Source organism: Zerene cesonia, chromosome 1 (assembly GCF_012273895.1).
Source record: "Zerene cesonia ecotype Mississippi chromosome 1, Zerene_cesonia_1.1, whole genome shotgun sequence".
Taxonomy (NCBI): domain Eukaryota; kingdom Metazoa; phylum Arthropoda; class Insecta; order Lepidoptera; family Pieridae; genus Zerene; species Zerene cesonia.
In genome coordinates, this window is record NC_052102.1 from 3,103,158 (window position 1) to 3,125,205 (window position 22,048).

Sequence of the window (22,048 nt, forward strand, 5' to 3'; positions counted from 1 at the left end):
TTATTTGCAGTTAACAATTTTCTTTTTTCTTTATTACAATATTTATGGCAAGACTAGGTATATATATATATATATATAGATTTGAAAAGGACTATTATGACCACATAATATTCTGACATCGTGACTAGACTTTATAATGTTATCTTATTGCAAAGTTTTTACATGTTCGTGATAAATTAGAAGGTTCAAAAATAATATACCTATATCTAAATAAAAAATAACCGTCTATTCCATGAGAACATAAGTATTGATCATTGCTTCGGTGATCTTTGACTATTAATTATTCACTGATATGCTCATAATACTCTCTTTTCATAATATTTGCTTCGATGATTAATTTTTGTTAGAGTACGCTATAAGAGGTGTGTGCCTATGCTATAAAGGGTCGCTAAACCACAGATAACATAACACTTTACGCTAATATAAAAATAAATTATTCACTCAAACGTAGTATTAGGTGAAATAATACAGATTAAAATACACATCATGATAATAATAATATTATATATTATACAGATAACAATATTACAATTAATTATTATAAAAGATTCTTATATGATCTCTTTGGCTTTCATACCTCAAAAAGTTTGGATAGGTTGTGATTTACTATAATTAAATAATATGTTTTTTTGTCCAAGGTTAAGATGCCTACGCCGGACTACAGTATTGAGTTGGACCTCGGTGAACCACCACCGGAGTTATTAGAGTACGCGAGGAATGAATGTGGCGAAGACCCCAACACACGTTTACAAGCTATTTATGAATTACGAGAAATGATTTATGGTAATCCTTTTTACATTTTTCAACAAATTATGCTGTGGCAGAGCTTAATACGAATAAAATTATCTTAAATTTATTGCATTGCGCAATTCCTTAATGATCCGTTAGAAATAAGAGGTTATTTTCTCTAAGATTGTGTAAAAGTAAAATAATTGAAATTTCATATATTTGGACGTGATTCTTACGACCATGGGAATGGAAATGAAGTCAATTCGAATTGTTTTGCTATATCGGTGTCAAGGCGAATCGTTTTGGTTAGATGATAGAGAATATTTAGAAGCACGTGTAGCTGCAACTCGACTAACTTATTTATAAATAAATTCAACAATGGACGTGACTTGAAATGATAATGAAATTCTATTAACCTCCTTATTTAAACTTTTCACCTACAGAAATTTAATTAAATATAAATTTACGAAATCTTTGAGATCCCATGTATCACTGAATATTTCGACCCTATTTGTTAATTTTGAATATATTATGACATAAAATGAAAAATGGAAATTTGAAAAACATGACCGAGACATAATCTCGCCAAAACGTTTTGTTAGTCCCAGCTGAGAATCATACCCAAGAACCCGGCAGTTTCCGAAAATAAACAAAAAGATAATAAATAACCTAAAAAAAGATAAATATGGATCGATTCAACAATTAAGTAATTAATAATTATTAAGTTGATGGATTGGATGAGTAATTAGATAACATTACGATAAACAGTGTTATTAATCGAGGACGTTCTAGTTTCGTAAGATCTTGAATATTATCATAATTTTAACAAAATGGGTCGCCGACAGGTAGATCTCACAATATAGAATAAAAGATATAATTAGCTTCTATAATCAATAGACAGTTATAATTAATTTTATAAGTGGCAACAGAATATTAAGTAAGAGACTTAAAAAATATATATTTTATGTTTTTATCATTAGACCACCATAGAGTCTTGCTTTAATATCAATCTTAAAATCTGGTATTTTTCACCTATTTATTAAAATTACTAGCGACACGTGAGAGAATGCTTGTATTAGTTACGTTTCTGTTTCAGAAAGAGGAGAATGTACGCCACATCGTATGGATGACGAGTTTTTAACTAGATTTTTAAGGGCTCGCAATTTTATACCACAAAGAGCGCATAGATTGGTAAATATAAATATAACTAGTATTAATATTCAAGTCTAAAATCTATAATGATAAATGACCTAAAATATTTGCATTACTTTAGACGAGTTATATTTCTTTAGAAGGGGTTTTAATTAGCTTGTTTTTATTAAACATAACGATAACTCAATCAAGCGATTAAATACATTCCACGTTTAGATACCAAGTAACTGAGTCATAGAGAAGACTTTGTCGATAAATTAATTGTTATTTATATTATTTTTGTAGATCGTGAATTACTATAATTTCAAAGATGAAAACCCTGACCTGTTTGAGAACATATATCCATTAGATTTAAGGAAAATTGGTGATTCTCATGTGATTTCCGTGCCACCATATCGTGATCAGGATGGTAGAAGACTTCTATTGTTTAGAGTTGGTAAGTGTAATTACGAAAGATAACTAACCAGAGAAAGGACTTAGGATAGTTTCTATCCTGGAAATCCCACGAGAACGGAAACTATGTGGAGAAAACTGACTGACTGGTACTGCTGTACTACTAGTATGGTACTGTCCACCTTTCATTTGACTACCTGGACGAAGTCTTAATGTGGAAGTCGAGCTCGCTTCGACACGAATTGGGCCAGCTCGCACCGGAAAAGTACCACACCCCCACAGAATACTGGCCTGAAATAATAGCATGCTATTGTGTTGCGCATGGTGAGTGAGAGAGCCGGCGTCCTTTCCTTTATTCCTCCCGTCAATCCTTTCTTAATCCCTTCCCAATTTAAAGTCGGCAATCCATTTGCAGAGGCGTAAGGTCTGCAACAGACCTCCTCTCCAAATGATCATGGACTGTGGTAGCGCTTACCATCAGGCGACCTACCAGCTCCATTGCCGACAATGACATAAAAAAAAATAATAAAAAAATCGTTAGTGATAGGTTTAGCAAAGAAATAGAAAACATACATAAAATGCTGGTAACTGACTTATAAATACAAATCATTTTAAAATACAGCCAAAAGCGCACAAAAGTAGTGCACACAGACGGGTGATGATGACAGTCAGTTATAGTGGATACTATTTAGAGTTTTTAACGCAATTTAATTTAATAAAACCGAAGCTAATATAATGGAAACACATCACTTTATTTCCTTTTTAGGATGTTGGGACACAAAAACAATACCCGTAGACGATTTATTCAAAGCAACGATATTTGCATTGGAAATTGGAGTTTTGGAAGTTCGTACTCAGATCCTGGGCGGAGTGGCTCTGTTTGATCTGGAGGATATTGGCGTGCAACATGCGTGGCAAATAACACCCTCCATTGCGTCTAAGATCGTGAAATTATTGGTGGTAATTTTATTTGAATTTTATTCGTGTGCTTATGCGTGATGTAGGTAAATTTTTGTCTTACATATTAATATAAAAATATGACATATTTTTTTTATATCATAAAAAAGTATAGTATCATATAAGTAAATAATTGAATTTTCAAGTATTTATTATATTTTTCAGTCAAGCTTCCCAGCGACGACATACGCCATACATATCATTAACCACTCTTGGATCTTCGACAAAATGTACAATATCTTCAAGCCGTTCCTCACAGCGGACATGCGTTCTAGAATATTCTTCCACGGCTATGACGTCACATCGCTCCACAAGCACATAAAGCCCGAATACTTGCCAGAGAGATACGGTGGAGTATGGCCAGACTTCAGTTACACGGGTTGGCTGGAATCTCTGAGGCATAACTATACTATAGCTAAAGAAACAATTTCATGCGGTTACAAGTTTCGCGCTGAGGAAATTGGCTCTGAAGTTGTCAGTCGACTCAAGGAAGAGGGCATTGAACTTTCTTGAGTAGGTTAAAAAAGTTAGATACCATCTTGTTTTCCAGGATTTTGTTCAAGTCGTTAGATGTAATAATTTTTATACTGATCGCAGGGTTATATATGTTAGTTTAATATAGTTTGCCTAATGTAAGCTAGTGTTGTAAGTTGTATTTGCCAAATGAGAGGATATAGCAGTAACATTATAAAGAATATGGAAAATAGATACCTTTACATAAAAAAATTATGCAATAGAAAATAGACTATTTTAGACGTAGAAAATGGATTGTCGAGCCCCACAAGGTGTAATGTTTTATTTTCCATAAATTAAAGACTGCTTTCTTCTTTCTAAATTCTTTCTGAATAATATAAAAGAAGTATTATTTTATTATTGCATCTTGAATTTTTTTTTCTAAATTTTGTGTCCGTTCTTTTTTGCTTTGAATTGAGACATTGAGAGCAAAGAGAATATAATTAATGATAAATGTACATATCTTTCAAATATAAATATAAAATAAACTTTTTAAAACTTATAAATAAGAGAAATTTTGTCAGTAATGTTATCTATTTCATTTCATGATTGTATTTTTTGTAAAATCAAAAATAACATGTATATGATCATTTTCTTTTATTTAAGACTAGATTTATATTCAGAATAATTCGTCAAATGCCTGTGATAAAAATATTAAATTGGTGTTCCGAAGGTAAGTGAACTTACATTGCCTTCTTTACCAATTTGAAGTAACTGATTGTTTAAAATATTTAATTAGAATAATTAATGAACCTATTCCATTACGATGTTTGTTATAATAAGATTTTCTAGTTATTCCATAAGCAAAATCATACTTTATATATAATTTTTTGTTTTATTAATTATCATATAATTATATCTTTCTCAGCTAATTACTAGGTAATGAACATTTAGATTATTGTACAAACTTAACTTCTATAGTACCAACAGTCTACACTTTCTCAAAATAATAACTTAATTTTCTACATGCTTAGAATTAGAGGTATTTCATTGACCTTTGAAGTTGAGGAAAACCAAGGAAAGGAATAAAAATAGAATGTATTTGGTAAATTTCTTCACCGTACGAATAACAGTCGTATTCAACCCTGTTTTTACCGTTCGCGACTATTGTTTTAGTTCACTGACCTTAATCTTTTGGTAAAATAAATTTAAGTGATAACACAAGATCTATATATATATATGTATATACAAATAGATAATTATACATATATGATGAAGCTGCATTACTTGGCTGTAGGTTTCAACATTCAATATCTGATCAATCACTATATTATTTGTCGCTAAAATATGCTTATAAATTTTTGGTAAGGTACATATATTATAGCACTATTAATTAGGTAGGCACTTATCACACACTGAAAGTCTGGTGCTGAATTGAGTTTGTGTATATATCATTCATCATCATCAGACCATACATGTTCCCACTACTGGCCAGGACACAGGCCTCACAGGACACAGGAGTTCAGGCCAAAATCCACCACGCTGGCCAAGTGCGGGTTGGCAGATGTCACACGTCGTCGAAATTTTGATTCTAGGACTTGCCGATTTCCTCACGATGTTTTCCTTCACCGTATATATCATTGCCTACAAAAAATGCCACTAGGATCCCTAGGGGAGGTACCACTTCAAATTCTGGAAGTAACGAAATGTCTTTCAAACACAAATAAACCATCAATCAGTCGGTTGCAAGCCCACGGAATTGCGAACCTTCGTTTTTGGGACGTCGGTTGCAAATAGGTTAAAGGAAGAAACGCATGAGGTTAAAATATGAAAACAACTGTGAAAACTTCAATTGTGTAATACTAAGATTTGTAGTTTAGATAATACGGCATTGCGGTTGAAACAAATTAAATCCAGCTAAGCTTTTGACTCACAATAATTTTTCATTATAAACCTACAGAGAAATTGTAAATCGTCAAAGCAGTTCATTCACCTAAGCTATTTTTAAAATTAATGGAAACGATTTAATCTTAAGGGCGGTTGTTTATAATATGTCAAAAATATGAACAGGCGTCTTTGTAGAAAATAATAAGTTTTATTCGTTGAGAACAATTAAACGAGAACGAGTGAACGGATACGAAATAATATTTTTTGTTTACATTTTAATTTTTCTATATTTATAAAAATATTCTGCAGATAACAGGTCTCTACGTCTATCCAAATTTTCCAAATTGGTACGATACATTCATGCGTGGGTATCTTTCGTAATTGGTTGCAAAAAAATAAGCAAAATCTTATACAGACCCTTTTTTAATAATAATCACATACAATTATAATTTTGTTTTCTATTCGTACACAATAAAAATATGGAATAGAATATTTCATATAATAGTAATTGTTATGACAGAGCTCATAAACTCTCCTCAAAATTAAATAATACTTCAGTGTGTTGTATAGTATCGTAACAATGTGATGTAATATCAAAGTAATAAGAAATATGCTTATTGGACTGGAAATACAAATAAATAAAATAATAAAAGTGATTATACGAACGTTTGATGACAAAAACATTGCGGTGGTTTTCTCTGCTCTAAGGATATTGTTGTAGGATTGAGTGAGGCCGTTGACCCGCACACTGGGTTCGAGCAAATATTCCCTACGCGATCATAAGCTTGACCTGTACAGATTACGATCCGATTTACCTGAATTCGTATTATATTAATATGAAGTACCTTTTCAACAAAAAATAAGAACAGTAAATAAATAAATGTCGCAAATATTCGACTTTTGGTGACCTTTGTGTATTCACTCTGATTAGTGAGAAAATATTTGAGAGTTGGAGTGAAAGCGCGTCATATATAGCAGCAAAAATGTCATATTGTTATACGTGTACGTAATTAGTAGATATTGGAATCTTTCCGAATGATATACAATACAATTATACTAATACTGGTTGTGCCTACTGGCATACTGGCTGTGCCTAGAAATGGTTTTGCTTATGGGTACCTTTAAGTCCTATACCCTTACTACTCTCATTAAAACAGTTCCAGCGTTTCAGCGACAATACTAGAAGTTTATATTTCTTATCTTCTAAGAATGCTAAGCGGATTTCTAGATACAATTTACGAAATAGTACCTATACGTCAGTTCATAAAGTTATCATTGTCTATATATCGGTATCAATTAAATATTATTTTGTTTACAAATTTTAATTGTTATATTTAGGCCTAAGATTTATGAAACCCTTTGCACCTAAAATCTATTATAATTGAAAACGTAGTTTCATGTTCAGCTATATTATTCGCAAATGTTACGAATCAAAATGTATAATATACAATATACATACTTAATAGTAGGTATATAAATACATTTATATTACAGCTATATAAATCCACAAGTATTAATTTATGTGAAATGCTATTTCAGTGGTCGCTTCAATATTAATTTGGGACCGTGAATTACACGCCAATAGTTGAAAGGAATGTAATCTCAATATCTGATACTCGCCCACGTTGTATTTCGATGTCGCTTTATTTGACTACTTGTATTAATATAGCATTTACATTTAAATTCCTACAATTATTATTTCTTTTTTTTTTGATAAGGTAATATTAGTGCTCCGCTTCAGTTCGATAAGGGTAGAGATTTTACGGTTTTACAAAACGTAGTTATAATTAACCCCAACGCAAACGAGAGGGTTTGTAAGTGCTGCATATGTATCGGAGTGTGTGGGTTTATTTGAAAAGCGTTGCTTTATACTAATTTGAGCATAGTTTTTTATCATCAAGAATTTTCTCTACTGTGTTTTTTTTTGTTTGTGGTTAACGCGTGAGGGTAGAACCGAGAAATCCTGGGTTCAATTCCCGGTAGGGACGCACAAAAAAAAAATATATCTCGGTCTGGCAGGACACAGAAGGCTGATCACCTACTTGTCCTTAAAGAAAAATCGATCAGTGATACAGATGTACATCATCTGCCCCATACCCCACTAGGGGACACGGGACTTCACTTTCTTTAAAAACATCTATGTTTTTAATGATAGCTCTTGAATAAGTGTTACGTCGTTACGATAGCAGAAAACGATACGGACTTTTTTTAAGGCACTACCACCAGAATTGCATTAAACTGACGCTACACTATGGATATGTGGCAGGACAAACTTCGATCTTCTAGTTCCCTAAAGGCGATTACATCATACATCACATCATCAGCCTGTATATGTTCCCACTACACGGAGACGGGCCTTGTATGTTACATGTCGTCGAACTTTTAGATTCTTGTGCTTGCCGTTTTCTTCACGATGTTTTCTTTCACCATTTCAAGCAGTGGTGATGTGCATAGTGTGCAGATAAAACGAAAAATGAAATTATTTCTCACTCGCTCGTCAAATCGAAAGGTCTGGAACGCCCGATTTTCGATTAAAAAAAAAATTCTTAACTGGCAATTACTAATTTTATTTAATTTTTTCCATTTTATCTATTTGTTGTAGTGGATTATTCTCAGAGAAGAGACCTTTTTGAGGTATAGGTACAGTTTCAAGAGGGTACATATCTTGAGAAATTTTTAAAGAATGAAAAAAAATTATCACCAGGCGGGATTCAAACCCGCGTCGTACGGTATATATCTTATCTATCCGACTTACTCGACTAACAGTTTCGTTAACTTCCAATAAAATTGATTTAATGATATTTCGGTTAATTATTATATAATTGCTAGGAGTTTATATAAAAACCTGTATGGTATCAAACTTTGACATCTGCTGAAGAAGGCAAGTATTAAAGTATATATAAAGTAGTAGTATTCATTTTTATAAGGTGCCAATTAAATATTATCCACCAGTGCTATTGATTAAAATATTTTTAATTTACTAATTTTATGATGCATATATAAGCAATGTTATTTATACAATTTAATTAAAATAGTAATCAAAGACATCAATATAATATTAAAATTTCAATGAAAAATTGACAATGACAAATACATCACGTCTTGTCAAATCCGAATTACAAAAATTGTTATGTTTTTTCTGCCTCATTTTTTTAAACTGAAAAGTAGTGCTTAATGAAAGAAAGAAGTTAGAAAAATGCAATCAAAAGACGACAGATCTAGGAGTATACACGCGGAATGCCAAAGGACAATTCTATAGCTTCGAGCTCGAAAAGCCCAGATAGAAACGGAGTACCAACTTTAGATTCAGCCTTAGATACAAACGACATAAATCTTTTTTACACAGCGAGCTTACATTTTCTAAAAAAACGATTAGAAGAAAAAACAAACTGTACTGCAAAACGCGAACGTGTCTCGCAGAGTTGCTGTGATCTCCAAGGAACAGAAGCATCATCGTCAAGTAATAATGAACTAGATTCTGATTTGAAATTCACTAAAACATCCTTGTCCATGCATCAAGTGTTACCATTTCCAAAGACGCATCAAAGTATTTTTTCCCGTATAGTGACGGCTATTAGGAAGTATAGGCGGCAATTGGATGTGGCCGAAGAGAATTCGAATGTTTCTAAAATAGCTTCAAAATTGAGTCCTCGGTGTGAACGCTTTGATAAAGGTCGTTCATCCTGTTTGGTCGCAATAAAGGAGGAGTCTGATGAAAGTGTCAAGAATGGTTCGAGACGAGTAAGAAATGTCAATAACGACGCGTCGTCTTCAATAGAGAATTATGTTTGTAAACATGTGTATAGATGACTTTAATTTTGATAATATTGTTCTAATATAATATAATAAACCAGCGATTTGTTCCCATACTATATGAAAAAATATTAGAGACCGCCCAAATCATTATAATTTTATAAATTTTTAATTTGTTTTGTGTTAGTCAAACTTCGATTTCAAATATCCATTCAATTTACCGCTTTCTATAACATTTCAACTGTTTTTTCCGAGCAGAGAAGAAAATGTTCACATTTAAATAATCACATTATTATTTATCCTATATATGAATAGTTAATTTACTTTATGAACAGAGCTATTATCATTTTTTAACCTTAAAGGAGTCAAATTGTGTTATTTTAATAATTTTAGGCATTCTAATTAAGTTTGATTGCAAACTATCACGCAACAATGCGGGAGAGGTAATCGGTGGGTAATAGCAATTAACCTTAGAATCGAGTGAGCTCCTTTAGAGGTTGAGGTTGTTGACCTTTCTAAAACGTAAATTTAGTGTTATTGCTTTACATCCCTTTCCAGTCATATTATATTACATTGAACATTTTAAGGGCACTTCTGTAGTTTTGGGACAACATGGTATCCATTGAATAATAAAATATAACGAAGATAAGTATTAGATATTAAAGGCAATTTGATGAAAATAAATATAATTATTGCTTGCTTGCATGCTTTAAGTATTTACCATAATCATTAAGACTTATAGGTTACGCAATTCAAAAATACATAGTCATGTTTCATCGATCGTATTTTGTTGCAGCGACAATGAATTCTATTTCATTCTATTAATGTTTGCCAATACTTTTACTCGTGTAATAATTTAACTCTAGGCTGAGTCGCAGATTTTTCCATTATAGCTCGGGGTTGAACTTTCCATATATGAAATTACTAAATAAAAAACGTCTATATAACGCTTCAACCGGCTCGATCAAAAGCGTATAATATTGGCATAAACCAATTCATAGCCATTACTGTAATTACGTGTCGGCAAAGGTCAAGTGTACTTGAGTAGGTGTTGAGTGCACCCCACAAGCCCTATAGATTATGTTATGTGTCTTTGTATGAAGATGCTTGGTGTATTATGCATAGCACATTATTTATATTAATAGTTTTAAACACAGATTGCTAGATTACGCGATATAACTATCTTTTCCGTGGGAAGAGAGATAATAATATTATTTTTAAATTTAACTGAGTATATAATTACGATTCTTTTTTTATGTTACGTTTTATTTTATGAACTACCCGCATTTAAAGGGAAGGGGTTAATGAAAGGATTGGCAACTGAAAAGAAGGAATACGCTGGGAAGGGTGACAAAAAGGAAACGGGCCTCCGGCTCCGCACTCATGGTATGAAATATAGCAATATGCTGCTATTTCACGCCGGTCTTCTGTCGTGTTGTGGAACATCACCGGTGCAAGCTACGAGCGAGTTTTGTGAAATATTTCAGCTTGGGTTTAAAGTCCCTAGAGTTAATGTTTGCAGTAATCAGAGCTAAATTGAATTTCGGAAATACTTCAAATACTCCCATTTGTTTCGGTTCAATGGCCTGATGAACAGGAAAGAAAATGCAAAAAAATAAATACTTTCAAAATTTTACGTAATTGTACATGTATTAAAATAATTGCCATGCAAAAATGAATTATATTCGTTCCTAACTTTTAAAGTCCATAGCTGATTGTTATGTTAGTTATGTTATTGGCTTTATTAAATTAAACTTAGATTAAAAAATAAATGGAAGATTTTTTTTCCCGATCGGTTTAAAAGTTGTAAAACAAAAGGGGTCAAACTACATAAATTTAAGTTCTGAAATGGAATCAGGTTAAGATAATTGTTACCATTTTAGTTATAAGGCGTCATTTTATTGCTTTCAGGCAATGAAATTGTGTATATGGTGTTGTGTGGGTTGATTGAATTATGAATTGAGGACATATTCATACGACCAAAATGTTGATTAGAGCATAAAAGACAAATATACACTCATCACGAAATCTTTTAAGTATGCGACTTCAAAACTCACAGCATTTTCTTATTTTAAACAAAATAGATAAAAAAAATAATTAAAGAAACTTTATAAATTATTGATTATTTTCACCACATTTTAAGAACTTTATACGTACTCCGTTATCAATACGCCACTAATAATCTACAGTATTGTCACTATGTTTTTATGTAGTTTGCAGGTTTCGGTGTTGTTATTTTAGAAATAAAAGAAAAGCAATGATTCAGCATGTTTTGACACATAATCACCATTATTTTTTTGTCCTATATTACACATAGCACAAAAAATAATGAGGCCTTTGTTTACTTACAACAGATTAGGTCAAGAACCTTTTCATTGTAGTGTCGTCATGAAATGAATTAATATTAGTTGAGGTTTTTCAAGTCATGGGCGTAAAACTACGCTGAAAAAATTGCAAATAAGTTCAGACAGCTTACCTTACGACTAACTTTTTATTATTCATTAAAATTGCACAAATATTTTGTGGTTAGACCTTGGGTACGAAGGAGAGTGTTGCATATAAAACATTAATGAATAAAATATCTTGAACATATATAATGATAATATATTGAAGATAATTTTTATGACGGAACCAAATAGTTGCAGCAGGGCTTTTTACTCAGTGTCTACTTTCAGGGAGTATGTCTATTAAGGTTTTGTTTCGTTAATTTATTCAAAACTACTATTCAACTGCAGTTTCAGTTGATTGCGTCATTTTAATCTACTATATAAAAAATTATCCTACTTAACGTAGGTAAGAGTCAGATGCAGTTTATATCTGTTTGATTGTATGTATGTTTGTAAAGAAGAGTAGATGTCCATCTACTTTTGAACATCTATGTCGTAAAAGACTAAAACGTTTTTATGTTATACTCCACAAAGGATTAAACCGTCTCTTAATTCTATGAAAGATAATAATACACTATAATAATCATCGACCGTCATAATACTTACTGTAATTACAGATACTTGGTTAATAACAATTAAGATTAAGAATATAGATGGTGGAAAATAATTTAAACGAAGCACCCTGGAGACCTTTAAAATAGGCGAAACGCGACGACATTGTCCTTTAACTAGACCAGTGACCGTTTGAAAAGAATTCTTATCCTGCTTTAAGTAAATAAAAAGTCCTTCAAAGTGCGGACGTTCGCCTCGTAAACATTAGTTTGATCCTTACGAAAAAAATAGGCACCTCTCGACGGAAGCGTTTTTGCTTTGCTCTTCGGATAAGTGCTCAAAAGTAGAGCAAACGTCGAAAGGTTAACGGCCGAGGCGACATTTCACAAAGGCGCAGGATAACATACCCTTGGATAAGACGCCGATTAATTTCATAGACCATTCAATTGATAAGGCTTTTCTAGGATTTTTACTTAAATCTTTCCTTGATTGTTTTTTTATTATTTATATACTTCAAAACATGTAGGTATATATGATTAATATAGAAGTATATTTTTAAAGTCAAAAGATGCTATTTTAAACGATCACCAACAGGTATACATTTAACTAGATTAGCTAAATTTTGAAGGGCTTTTATGCCTAGCTCTCAACCTGGTTTCGCAATGAAGAGCATGCACAAAACTTTATAAGTCTGTGAAGTAAGTGAGGCTTTCATTATTTTTGTTTTATCCCTGTTTAGGATATTAAAATACGAATTCTTAATGTTTGCAAGTTAACTAATCTGTTTCATTTCATTCAGGTAATAGTAGAAATTTTCACTTACATGATATTTTAATTTTTTTCGTATGTTTGTACATTTTATTATTTAATAGTTCTCTGCCCACGTATTAAAGAAATAAATAGACAGTCCCGGTATTTTCCCCGTATTGTTCACTTTCTCGATAGAATTCCAGGATAAAAACTATCCCATGTCTTTCTCGGGTCACAAAATTTATCACTAATGGGAATACCACGCATATAAAGTATTAACAATTTCTCGCCACGTAATTCGCATATTTGGGAAATTAAAGCAGTAGTGGCTCAGTAGTGAGAACCTCGGACTTCAAAATCGATAACTCGAGGTTTGAGACAGGGCGTGCGTGTAGGCAATAAATGCGCATGCAATTTATATGCGCATGTAGATAAAATCACCACTGCTTAAAAGGAAAAGCTGGTGCTGGTGAAGGAAAACATCGTGGGGAAACCGGCAGGGAATATTATAAATGCGAAAGTTTGTAAGGATGTGTGTATGTTTGTTACTCTTTCACGCAAAAAGTACTGGACCGACCAATGAAACTGGACAACTGGAATAACACATAGGCAACTTTTTATCCGGATGTCCCTACGGGATACGGACTTCAGCAATTGAAACCGGGAAATCCGGGCGCATCTAGTTTGAGAACAATTTTCGAAACGAGATTAGGTTTCTCCCAGGGTATACTCAATAAAGTATCCGTCTAATAATACCAGTTCTTACAAAAATATGTATTATTATATTTTATTTTATATAGGATATTTCCTCAAAGTTTTAGAAGCGTTTCCCATTCGTTTTGAAATTATTTACAACTGGTTTACTGGTTTGGTGGTTTGTGGTTTTTTGTAAGCAATCTCTCCTAAAAACAGTTTTTTTAACCTTTTATTTTATTTTTTACTTTTTGTCATGTCCAGAGAATCAAAGGACGAAAAAAAAGAAATTGAAATAAAAAAAATAACGACAAATAAGACTGCCAAATGGTTCTTAAGCAACCTTAGAATTTTTAGGATTTCTTGGATTCTGCTTTCCACATTAATGTACATGTCTGTGTTCCCTGACGGATATAATCTGGGGATCTTCAAAAGTAGAGTGAACAGGTACCTTCTAGGGAAGCGCGCTCCATCTTAGACTACATCTACGCTTACCAGCAGGCGAGATGGTAGTCAAGCGCTTCCCTATCACACAATAAAAAAAAAATGTATAAATTACCATTTCTACTTTAACTAACATCATGTATTATTGAATTCCGATTCATAAAAGAGCAAAACACAAGAAATATATTCATCTATAATTTATAATTTCTAATCTACTGTTTTTAAATTCCCAATATTAAATATATATACATCCCTTCATTGATATGTGTAAGTATGACGTATTAAAATTCGCAAAGCCAATACGTTGAATACGGAAACACAATAAATCAACCTTTCAATAAACTTTAATTAGACCTGCATTTGGAACGACGAAGTTGTTTTAGATAAAAATAGCGATCGATTAATTGCGCAAAATTTTCCTCAACCTATTTGTTTTCATAAGATTCAGTAAGTGGCTCATTCCACTGCGTCACACACTCGTAACTGTCGTATCAAAATATGAATATCGATAAAGTGTAATATTTGTTTATTATTATATATTTATAAATAACGGCCATAACAACATTGAAGTGGAGGTTACTCTTTGTAAGAATACATTTTGTTTTATACATTTAATTTAAATGTAGATAACAAAATAAAAAAATATAATATGCCACGTTAATAACTCTTAAATTTTAAGGATTTGGTCTATTTCTTAAATTATCATAATCATATCATATCATACTTATCAATTCGGAGAGTATTGTTATTTTGAAATGTGAAAGCTTCCATTATTCGCTTTTTTGATAATTTCCGCGTAATTGTTTAATAATAATTGTTTGCAGATCATTTTTATTATAGCTATGATATGAAGGCCATAGTGTATTACTGTATACTGTATACTGAAACAACGTCATGGATGATCAAAATAAAATAAAATTTTATGCGATTTTCACTAATAGCGGGAGTGATTCATGAGGGAGATTTAAGTGTAGAATTTATTTAGGTTTTGTGCAAATTGGCCGATATATAAAGAAAAACATCAGCTAAACTGAGCGTGACTCGTAAACCTATAGTGATATATGAAAACAATCTAATATATTACTTCAAATGATCTACTCATTGGTCACAAGATATTATATAATCCATGAAATTTTTGTGCTTCACATTAAACCAGAACAAATCCTCGTGCTATTAGCAGCTAATTATTTTTTTGGTTTTAGTAATCCATTTTTTGGGCTTAAACAGTATATACAACAGTAGAACAGAAGCTTATTAATTTTGTATTTTTTACCAAAAATATTTTTATATGAAAATTTATGTTAATTATTTGGTCCGTGTAAGGCTTGCGTTTATTTACATTTATTAAAGATTGCTAATTGATCAGGAGGAACAGGTGTATAATATACAGTGTATAATTATGCTAATGTATGTTTATTATATTGAAAAAAATAAGTAGAAATAGAAAATCATAACAGTGAGCTAGTTACAAGTTAAATTTAGTAAAAATAATGTAAAATTCCCAAAGCACTCGCAGCGTTAAAGATGGTAATAAAATTTATTAATAGCGTTAATGTACTGTTAATTTTAAAACGTTGGTACATGTTTAATTTATTATCCCACAAATCACCATGCGCTCAAATAAAATGCGCTAATCATTAAAGTCGAGTGCCAAAATCTAATTTGTTGTAATACAGCTCCATTAATTGGTTGATATGTTATTCTTTATGTAGCTAATGTGGGGCCAATGGGCTTCTAATAAAATCTAAATAGCATGGGCGTGGAACTATCTTACTGCATAGTTTTAATAAATGGAATAAACGTGCGTATGAAACACTTCTGAAACTTCTTAAACGCGAATAAAGAGTAAACCCAAAGCTAAATAAAAATAGTAAATAACCGAATAAATGTATTAGGAATTTCTTAAGAAAAGTTTTCAATGATTTTTATTTGTTTTCATAAAAAAAAATAAAAAACACAATCAGCATAGCAAAAAAAAAAACTACCAAATTAAAATATATTTCTTAAAACATTCCAAATTTCATCTTTTAAGGGCAATTTAAAACGATATTCGCGTTTCCAATTGCGTAAACAAGAAATGCCTTAAGACATGTAAAAACAAATCAGTGAAAAATTTCTTAAAATGTCTGACGGTGTGTGGCCAATGTCCTATGTTTACGGACAATAATAAACATTGTGAGGCGAAAATCAACTCCTTTTTTAAATCTGAATTTGAATTTAAAAAGATATTTGCCAGAGGAACATGTCAACGAACTTTTTGGAATGTATCGTCCTTAAAATAGATAAAAATAACTGTATAATATAGTCACTCGCTGGGAAATACTCTGGAATGTAGTTATAAGATGTTGATTGATTGAAGCAATAAAGAAAAGCGAACATCATTTTTCATGGTACAATAACATACAAATATTCATAATTTTTAGTAGTTTAAAGGAGTGAAAAATATAATATCCGCTATATTTTGAATACATAGAAATGTTTATTTGAATACATATACGTTTATGCGTATCTTTTCTTACGCTTATTTTAACTTACTATAAATTTAAGGTAATCCATTGAAACTTTGAAAAAACTATTTCATAATATTTCTACATTATTTCCCATCTAATATGACTTCATATTTTTAAGCAGTTTAAAACATTTTAACAGTTCCCATATTATATCTAAATCATTCTTTGATCTCCTTGATAATACTAATGGCTTTTGGGATTAATTGCAACGGACTAATATCAAAAAACATTTGCATTGCATATTGACGAGATAGCGATCGTCGACCTCCTGATTTTCCGTTCATTAATCTCTTTTAAGTATGTACCTAGTTGTTTCCATTGTCTCGAGTCGATGTACGGACTACGGAGAAACATTTTGTACTTTATTAATTGATGGTTGGATTAACATAACACGTGTAAAGCAAACTGCTTTTATTTAGGAACCATTTGTCTTATTCGCCTACGCGGTAGTAAGAAATGGAAATGAGAAAACTAAATGCTTTAAACAAATATTAAGTAATGAAGCGAGGATATTATTAGAATATTCACGAATTAGAAGTGTAATTTGCATTGTAACCTTTAAAGGTTAAAATGTAGGTGTATTATCCTAGCAGGCAACGCATTTGCGGCGGCCCCACCTCTGCAAATGTTCATGGGCGGTGGTGATTGCTTGACGCCAATAATTGCTGGTGGTTCGCCTGAGGATAAGTGGTCACTACCGCCCATGAACATCGCAAAGGTAGCGCCTCTGTGAATGCGCTGACTGGAAAGAAGGAATGAACCGAGATGGGAGAGGAAAAGGAAACGGGCCTCCAGCTACCCCACTCACCGTACGAAATACAGTGGCATGCCACTATTTCATGTCGGTTTTCTGATTTGACGAATAATTGCTATCGATAAGCACATTTCACATAATTGAAGTTTTTGTATCTAGAGGTTCTTGAACAACGCGATACCTGATGGTAACATGATGTTATAATGATAACGCATGTAAAATCTGATTCATAATTTGATTATTTTTAACCGGCTTTCAAAAAGGAGAAGTTTCTCAGTGCGACTGTATTGTTTGCATTACCTCGTAACTGATAAGTTTTAATATGTGGAAACTCGCTAACTCTTAATGTATTGAGTAGGTGCGTTGATATGTACCAACTACTAAAATAATTTACTTCTTATGTTCAAAATATAACTGCTACATGTTTAATATTTCATAAAATGTTATCGAATATAGTAGAAATATTGCAATTCTATTCTTATTACGATTCTACTTATTGTGTAATCTATTATATCTAAGTATAGATATCGAAACCTACGCCGTAGAAGGCTAATAATATAGCATATTGTATTTAATTTTTCATAAATCATGCATCACTTCCGCGAATTTTCCGCACTGCTCTGCTATGTCAATAAATTATCTCAATAATCTTTTGTCTCCATAAATACTTCATATTATTCTTTTCAACCTTGCAACAACATCTTCAAAGACCACCTGAATTATAGGTGTTTATCAAACAAATAGCTGCAATTTTTATAAGACGGAAACGAATTTTAAAAATTATCGAGGTAAGTGCTTTGATTTTACTTTTGGCCTCCCGTAATGACCTAGAGATGCCATAGAACGATTGGTTTATGATTGATTTTGTATCGTCATTTGTAAGTCCTTGCTACTCAAATCAAAACCCAATAAGATGTGATAACGCCAATAAGGAAATATTTATATTAGGAACTCGGGATACAGATAATCTGTCGTTATTCGATTTTACTTATGTAAGATTTTGGTAAACGACGACGAGGGTAATGTTAGTTTGGAAGTTATTATTGTTTTTAGTATGGTACTGGGTTCAATTTATTAAAAAAACTTCGTTCATAAGAATGTGTAATATTCAGTATAAATAAATAATTATTTTTTACAAACTCCTCGGTTTTACCCACTTCTTACATTGCTTCCTCAATGAATGGACTATTCAACACAAAAATGGTTTTTAAGTCAAACCAGTTATTAGGGACATTAGCGCGTCCCAACAAACAACGAAACTCTTCAGTTGATTATGAATAATATATTAGTACATATAGGTAGTTGTTTATAGTAAGTTGTTTTTTGACATATATTTATATTTGTATCAAGTTATTTACAAAATTATCTAGTGGTACATACACACAAATAAAACACAAAATAAACAGGTGAAAGCCCTTATATATCATTATAAAGCAATTATGTACTTATAAACACACTTAGAAATTTCATATTTATTGTATTTTTAATAAAAACTATTATAAGCGATAAATGTACAATATTAATAGTAAAGTTAAACAATTGTGTAATCTACCTTATGTAACTGATTTGGCTTGGTAAATATTATTGAAGCAAATCATTGTTTTACTGGGACGTGTGATTAATTTACGATATATTATGACTAGTGGAGGTAAACCCAAAACGAAGTTATTAAGGAGAAAATCTATTTTAAAAGTTTAGGACGAATACTAGCACTATATGAACCTTGAAACCTCAGTTTTCCGCGTGAAAAGTTGCTTGTAAAGATTATATTATATCTTGTTTTTGACGAGCAAATGTATTTTTTTTTTTATTTTCCTAAAGTATATTTTTATTTTCTAGCACATTGTCGTAAAATATAGATTAGCACAAAATGATGTTGCAAGGTCACAGACTACACTAAAATTCACAAGTCTCTTAATATTTAAATAAATATCCCAATCCACTCAGTCACAGTTTATAACTCTATAAAAACAGTACTTAAACTGAACGGACTTCTAAAGTCGGCCTAGAATATGATCCTCAGAGTACCTGCTCGGAACACTCATCTGGCCTGTCAATGTTATGCTATTTTCACTTCACGAAGGCGACAATTTAATAGCCGTGTTCATACAAACTCGATCTGACATTTCGTCACATTGCCAATAGTAAATTTGTGAAGGCTAGAGCCTCACATTTCACCTATAATGAATACTGTTGTTTTTTAAGTCATTCTGTGAATGAGTGAATCATTGCGCGTGAACAAAACTCAAGAAGTCAGAGCTTTTGTTTTGAACATTTATTTATATTTGCACGTTCTGCTCATATGTCGTACTTTACTCATATTTCCGTGAAATGCTACCAATAGTTTTAGCGATAGTATGTGTTTTTTCGCTGTAAGTTTATTTCAGTTTTTTATTACATGAGCTTTGATATTTCCATTTTGATATTAGATGAATATGTGAATTTTTAAACGTCTAAATCTCTACAGTATCATTCCACGTCGTACGGTCCTCTTATTACTATATATTCCTATATCTTTCTTCGGTAACTATTTGGTAACACATCTTTATTATAACGTAGAATTGAATATTGTTTTTAGGTTTCTTTCAATTTCTTCAAGCAAAATAAAGACGTTTTCTTTGAATTTTCTTCTGACAATAAGATAAATAGAGTCAAACGTGAGTATGTCAGTTAACAAGGGTAATTATAGTTTACACTGTAAAACATTCTTCAAACATCGTCTTCAAGGTAAATTTTTAAAAACAAACTCTCACTTCCGCGCGGAACTACATAATTATATCTTAGGAAATGGCATTGAAAAACTCATAACTGATTACAGATGTCTGGAATCAAAATACAAATCTCTTGTTTAGATATTCGTCTGCGAATTTCTAATATTGCGAGATATCAAATCAGCACTTCAACACATTATTTGTTTTAAAAATCGGTTTAAAAGCTTTCACGACGTATTCGTGACACTGATAGAGATGATATGGAAATAATTTTGAAAAAAAAAACTGACAAAATGAGACATGCGTATCGTGGTACATTAGTTAAGGTTTTTTCGACTTCATCATTAATCATACAATTAATATACTAGATTTGCATAACGCCCACACGAACAAACCTACAATTATTCAGATTGTGAACTTTCATATGGGGTAGGTATATTCTTTAAAATTACGGTATAAATCAAGTGAACCACGAGAACGCCCACAAAGGCACGTGGGTTTTTAATATGGCGTTTATACCTCCAGAGAGACTTCAGAAAGATAAATAGTACGAGATTAGAAGCAATGAAATTTACAATTAACTTGCATTATCGCTGTAGTGAAATGAAAGTTTTAAGACATATTGATGATAAATCATTTTTCATCTTGCACGTACATATTTTAATAGTAGCTAATCGAAATAATGGAATTTTGTCTCTTAAATGCTCACATTTATAGAAGTCAACATTGACGAAACAACTTTTTAAATGAAAAAATCGTTTAATATTAAATGCGATGAGCCAAATGGAGAATTTATGAAATATATTTAAGAGAGTGACACCGAATTCACCGGACCAATAAATTTCGTTTCATAGTCTATAAAACAGTTGCCGAGATATCCACGTGTCGTAACGTTATGCAACATTTAAATTAACGTTTCTGTTGACATATTCACGTGATTATAGGATAAATAATCAGATGCGCCATTTGACATTATTATTTCCATATTTCATGGAGCTATCAATACATACATATACAAATCTATATATCTTTAGAATCGGAGTTCAATAGTAGCCTCCTGGAAAATCCAAAACACGCTGAGAGAATTTCATCGCAAACAGTTGACAGATTTACACATATTCAAATGTTCAGCTTTTACAGCGTACCGACTTGAAAGTCTAAATGTATTTTTATTACAAATATACCACTTTATGCTTTCTTTTTTTGTTTAGATGCTTTTCGGAATTATGCTTAAAAAGAGTATCCATAGTTTAAGCTAATCAAAAAAAAAATTATCTGTCGGTTACTGATCGTTAAATAATAACTGTTTTCCAGTAAAGAAATATTGTATACGCAATGCTTGATAAAGCTTGGTTTTACTGTAAAAATACTTACATATATTTTTCAATTAATTATTTTCCATCACTTGTGGTTTACTTTTCTGGCGACACCTGTTGATATATATATTTGTACAGTGGCTTTTTGTATGTACATCTTTATTTTTCCCTATATATAGGAAGAGGAGGTAGTATTTTGACCAGCGGGCTATCGTGATACACTTTTTTGTAATAGCCGGCAACTGAGCTGGCATTTCGCCTGTTCGTAAGCGAACTCACTATCACCACTACGCATAAACATTTGCTTAGGTCTCTACAATTCTCGCATCTAAGGGGAAAACGATTAGGTAGGGAATGACGCCGGGAATAAAGGACTGGGAACGGAGGAAAAGAAAACAGGCCTTTTTTTCAGCTTTCTCGGCTAACGAACGAATCACACTAGTAATCACATGGTAATAATTTACGCTGCATTCCCCGGTGCGAACTGGCTCAATTAGAGCCGAAGCGGCTATATAATACATATAGATAGATGTGGTAGTTGAGCACGCTTCGGCACGAATTGGGCCAGCTCGCACCGGGGAAGTACCACACCCCCACAGAAGACCGG

The 22,048-nt window shown here is 32.0% G+C and overlaps 1 protein-coding gene across 1 annotated transcript in view; it reads left to right on the forward strand.

The window, feature by feature from the left end:
* Positions 1–4,570, forward strand: part of LOC119840684 (alpha-tocopherol transfer protein) — a 13,843-nt gene extending 9,273 nt beyond the window's left edge. The window contains exons 2-6 of the mRNA XM_038367391.1: positions 639–783; positions 1,826–1,920; positions 2,167–2,317; positions 3,041–3,234; positions 3,397–4,570. Coding sequence (XP_038223319.1) covers positions 645–783; positions 1,826–1,920; positions 2,167–2,317; positions 3,041–3,234; positions 3,397–3,744 — 927 coding nt within the window. The 5' untranslated portion in view covers positions 639–644 and the 3' untranslated portion in view covers positions 3,745–4,570. The remainder of the gene's footprint in view (positions 1–638; positions 784–1,825; positions 1,921–2,166; positions 2,318–3,040; positions 3,235–3,396) is intronic.
* Positions 4,571–22,048: the final 17,478 nt, after the last annotated feature.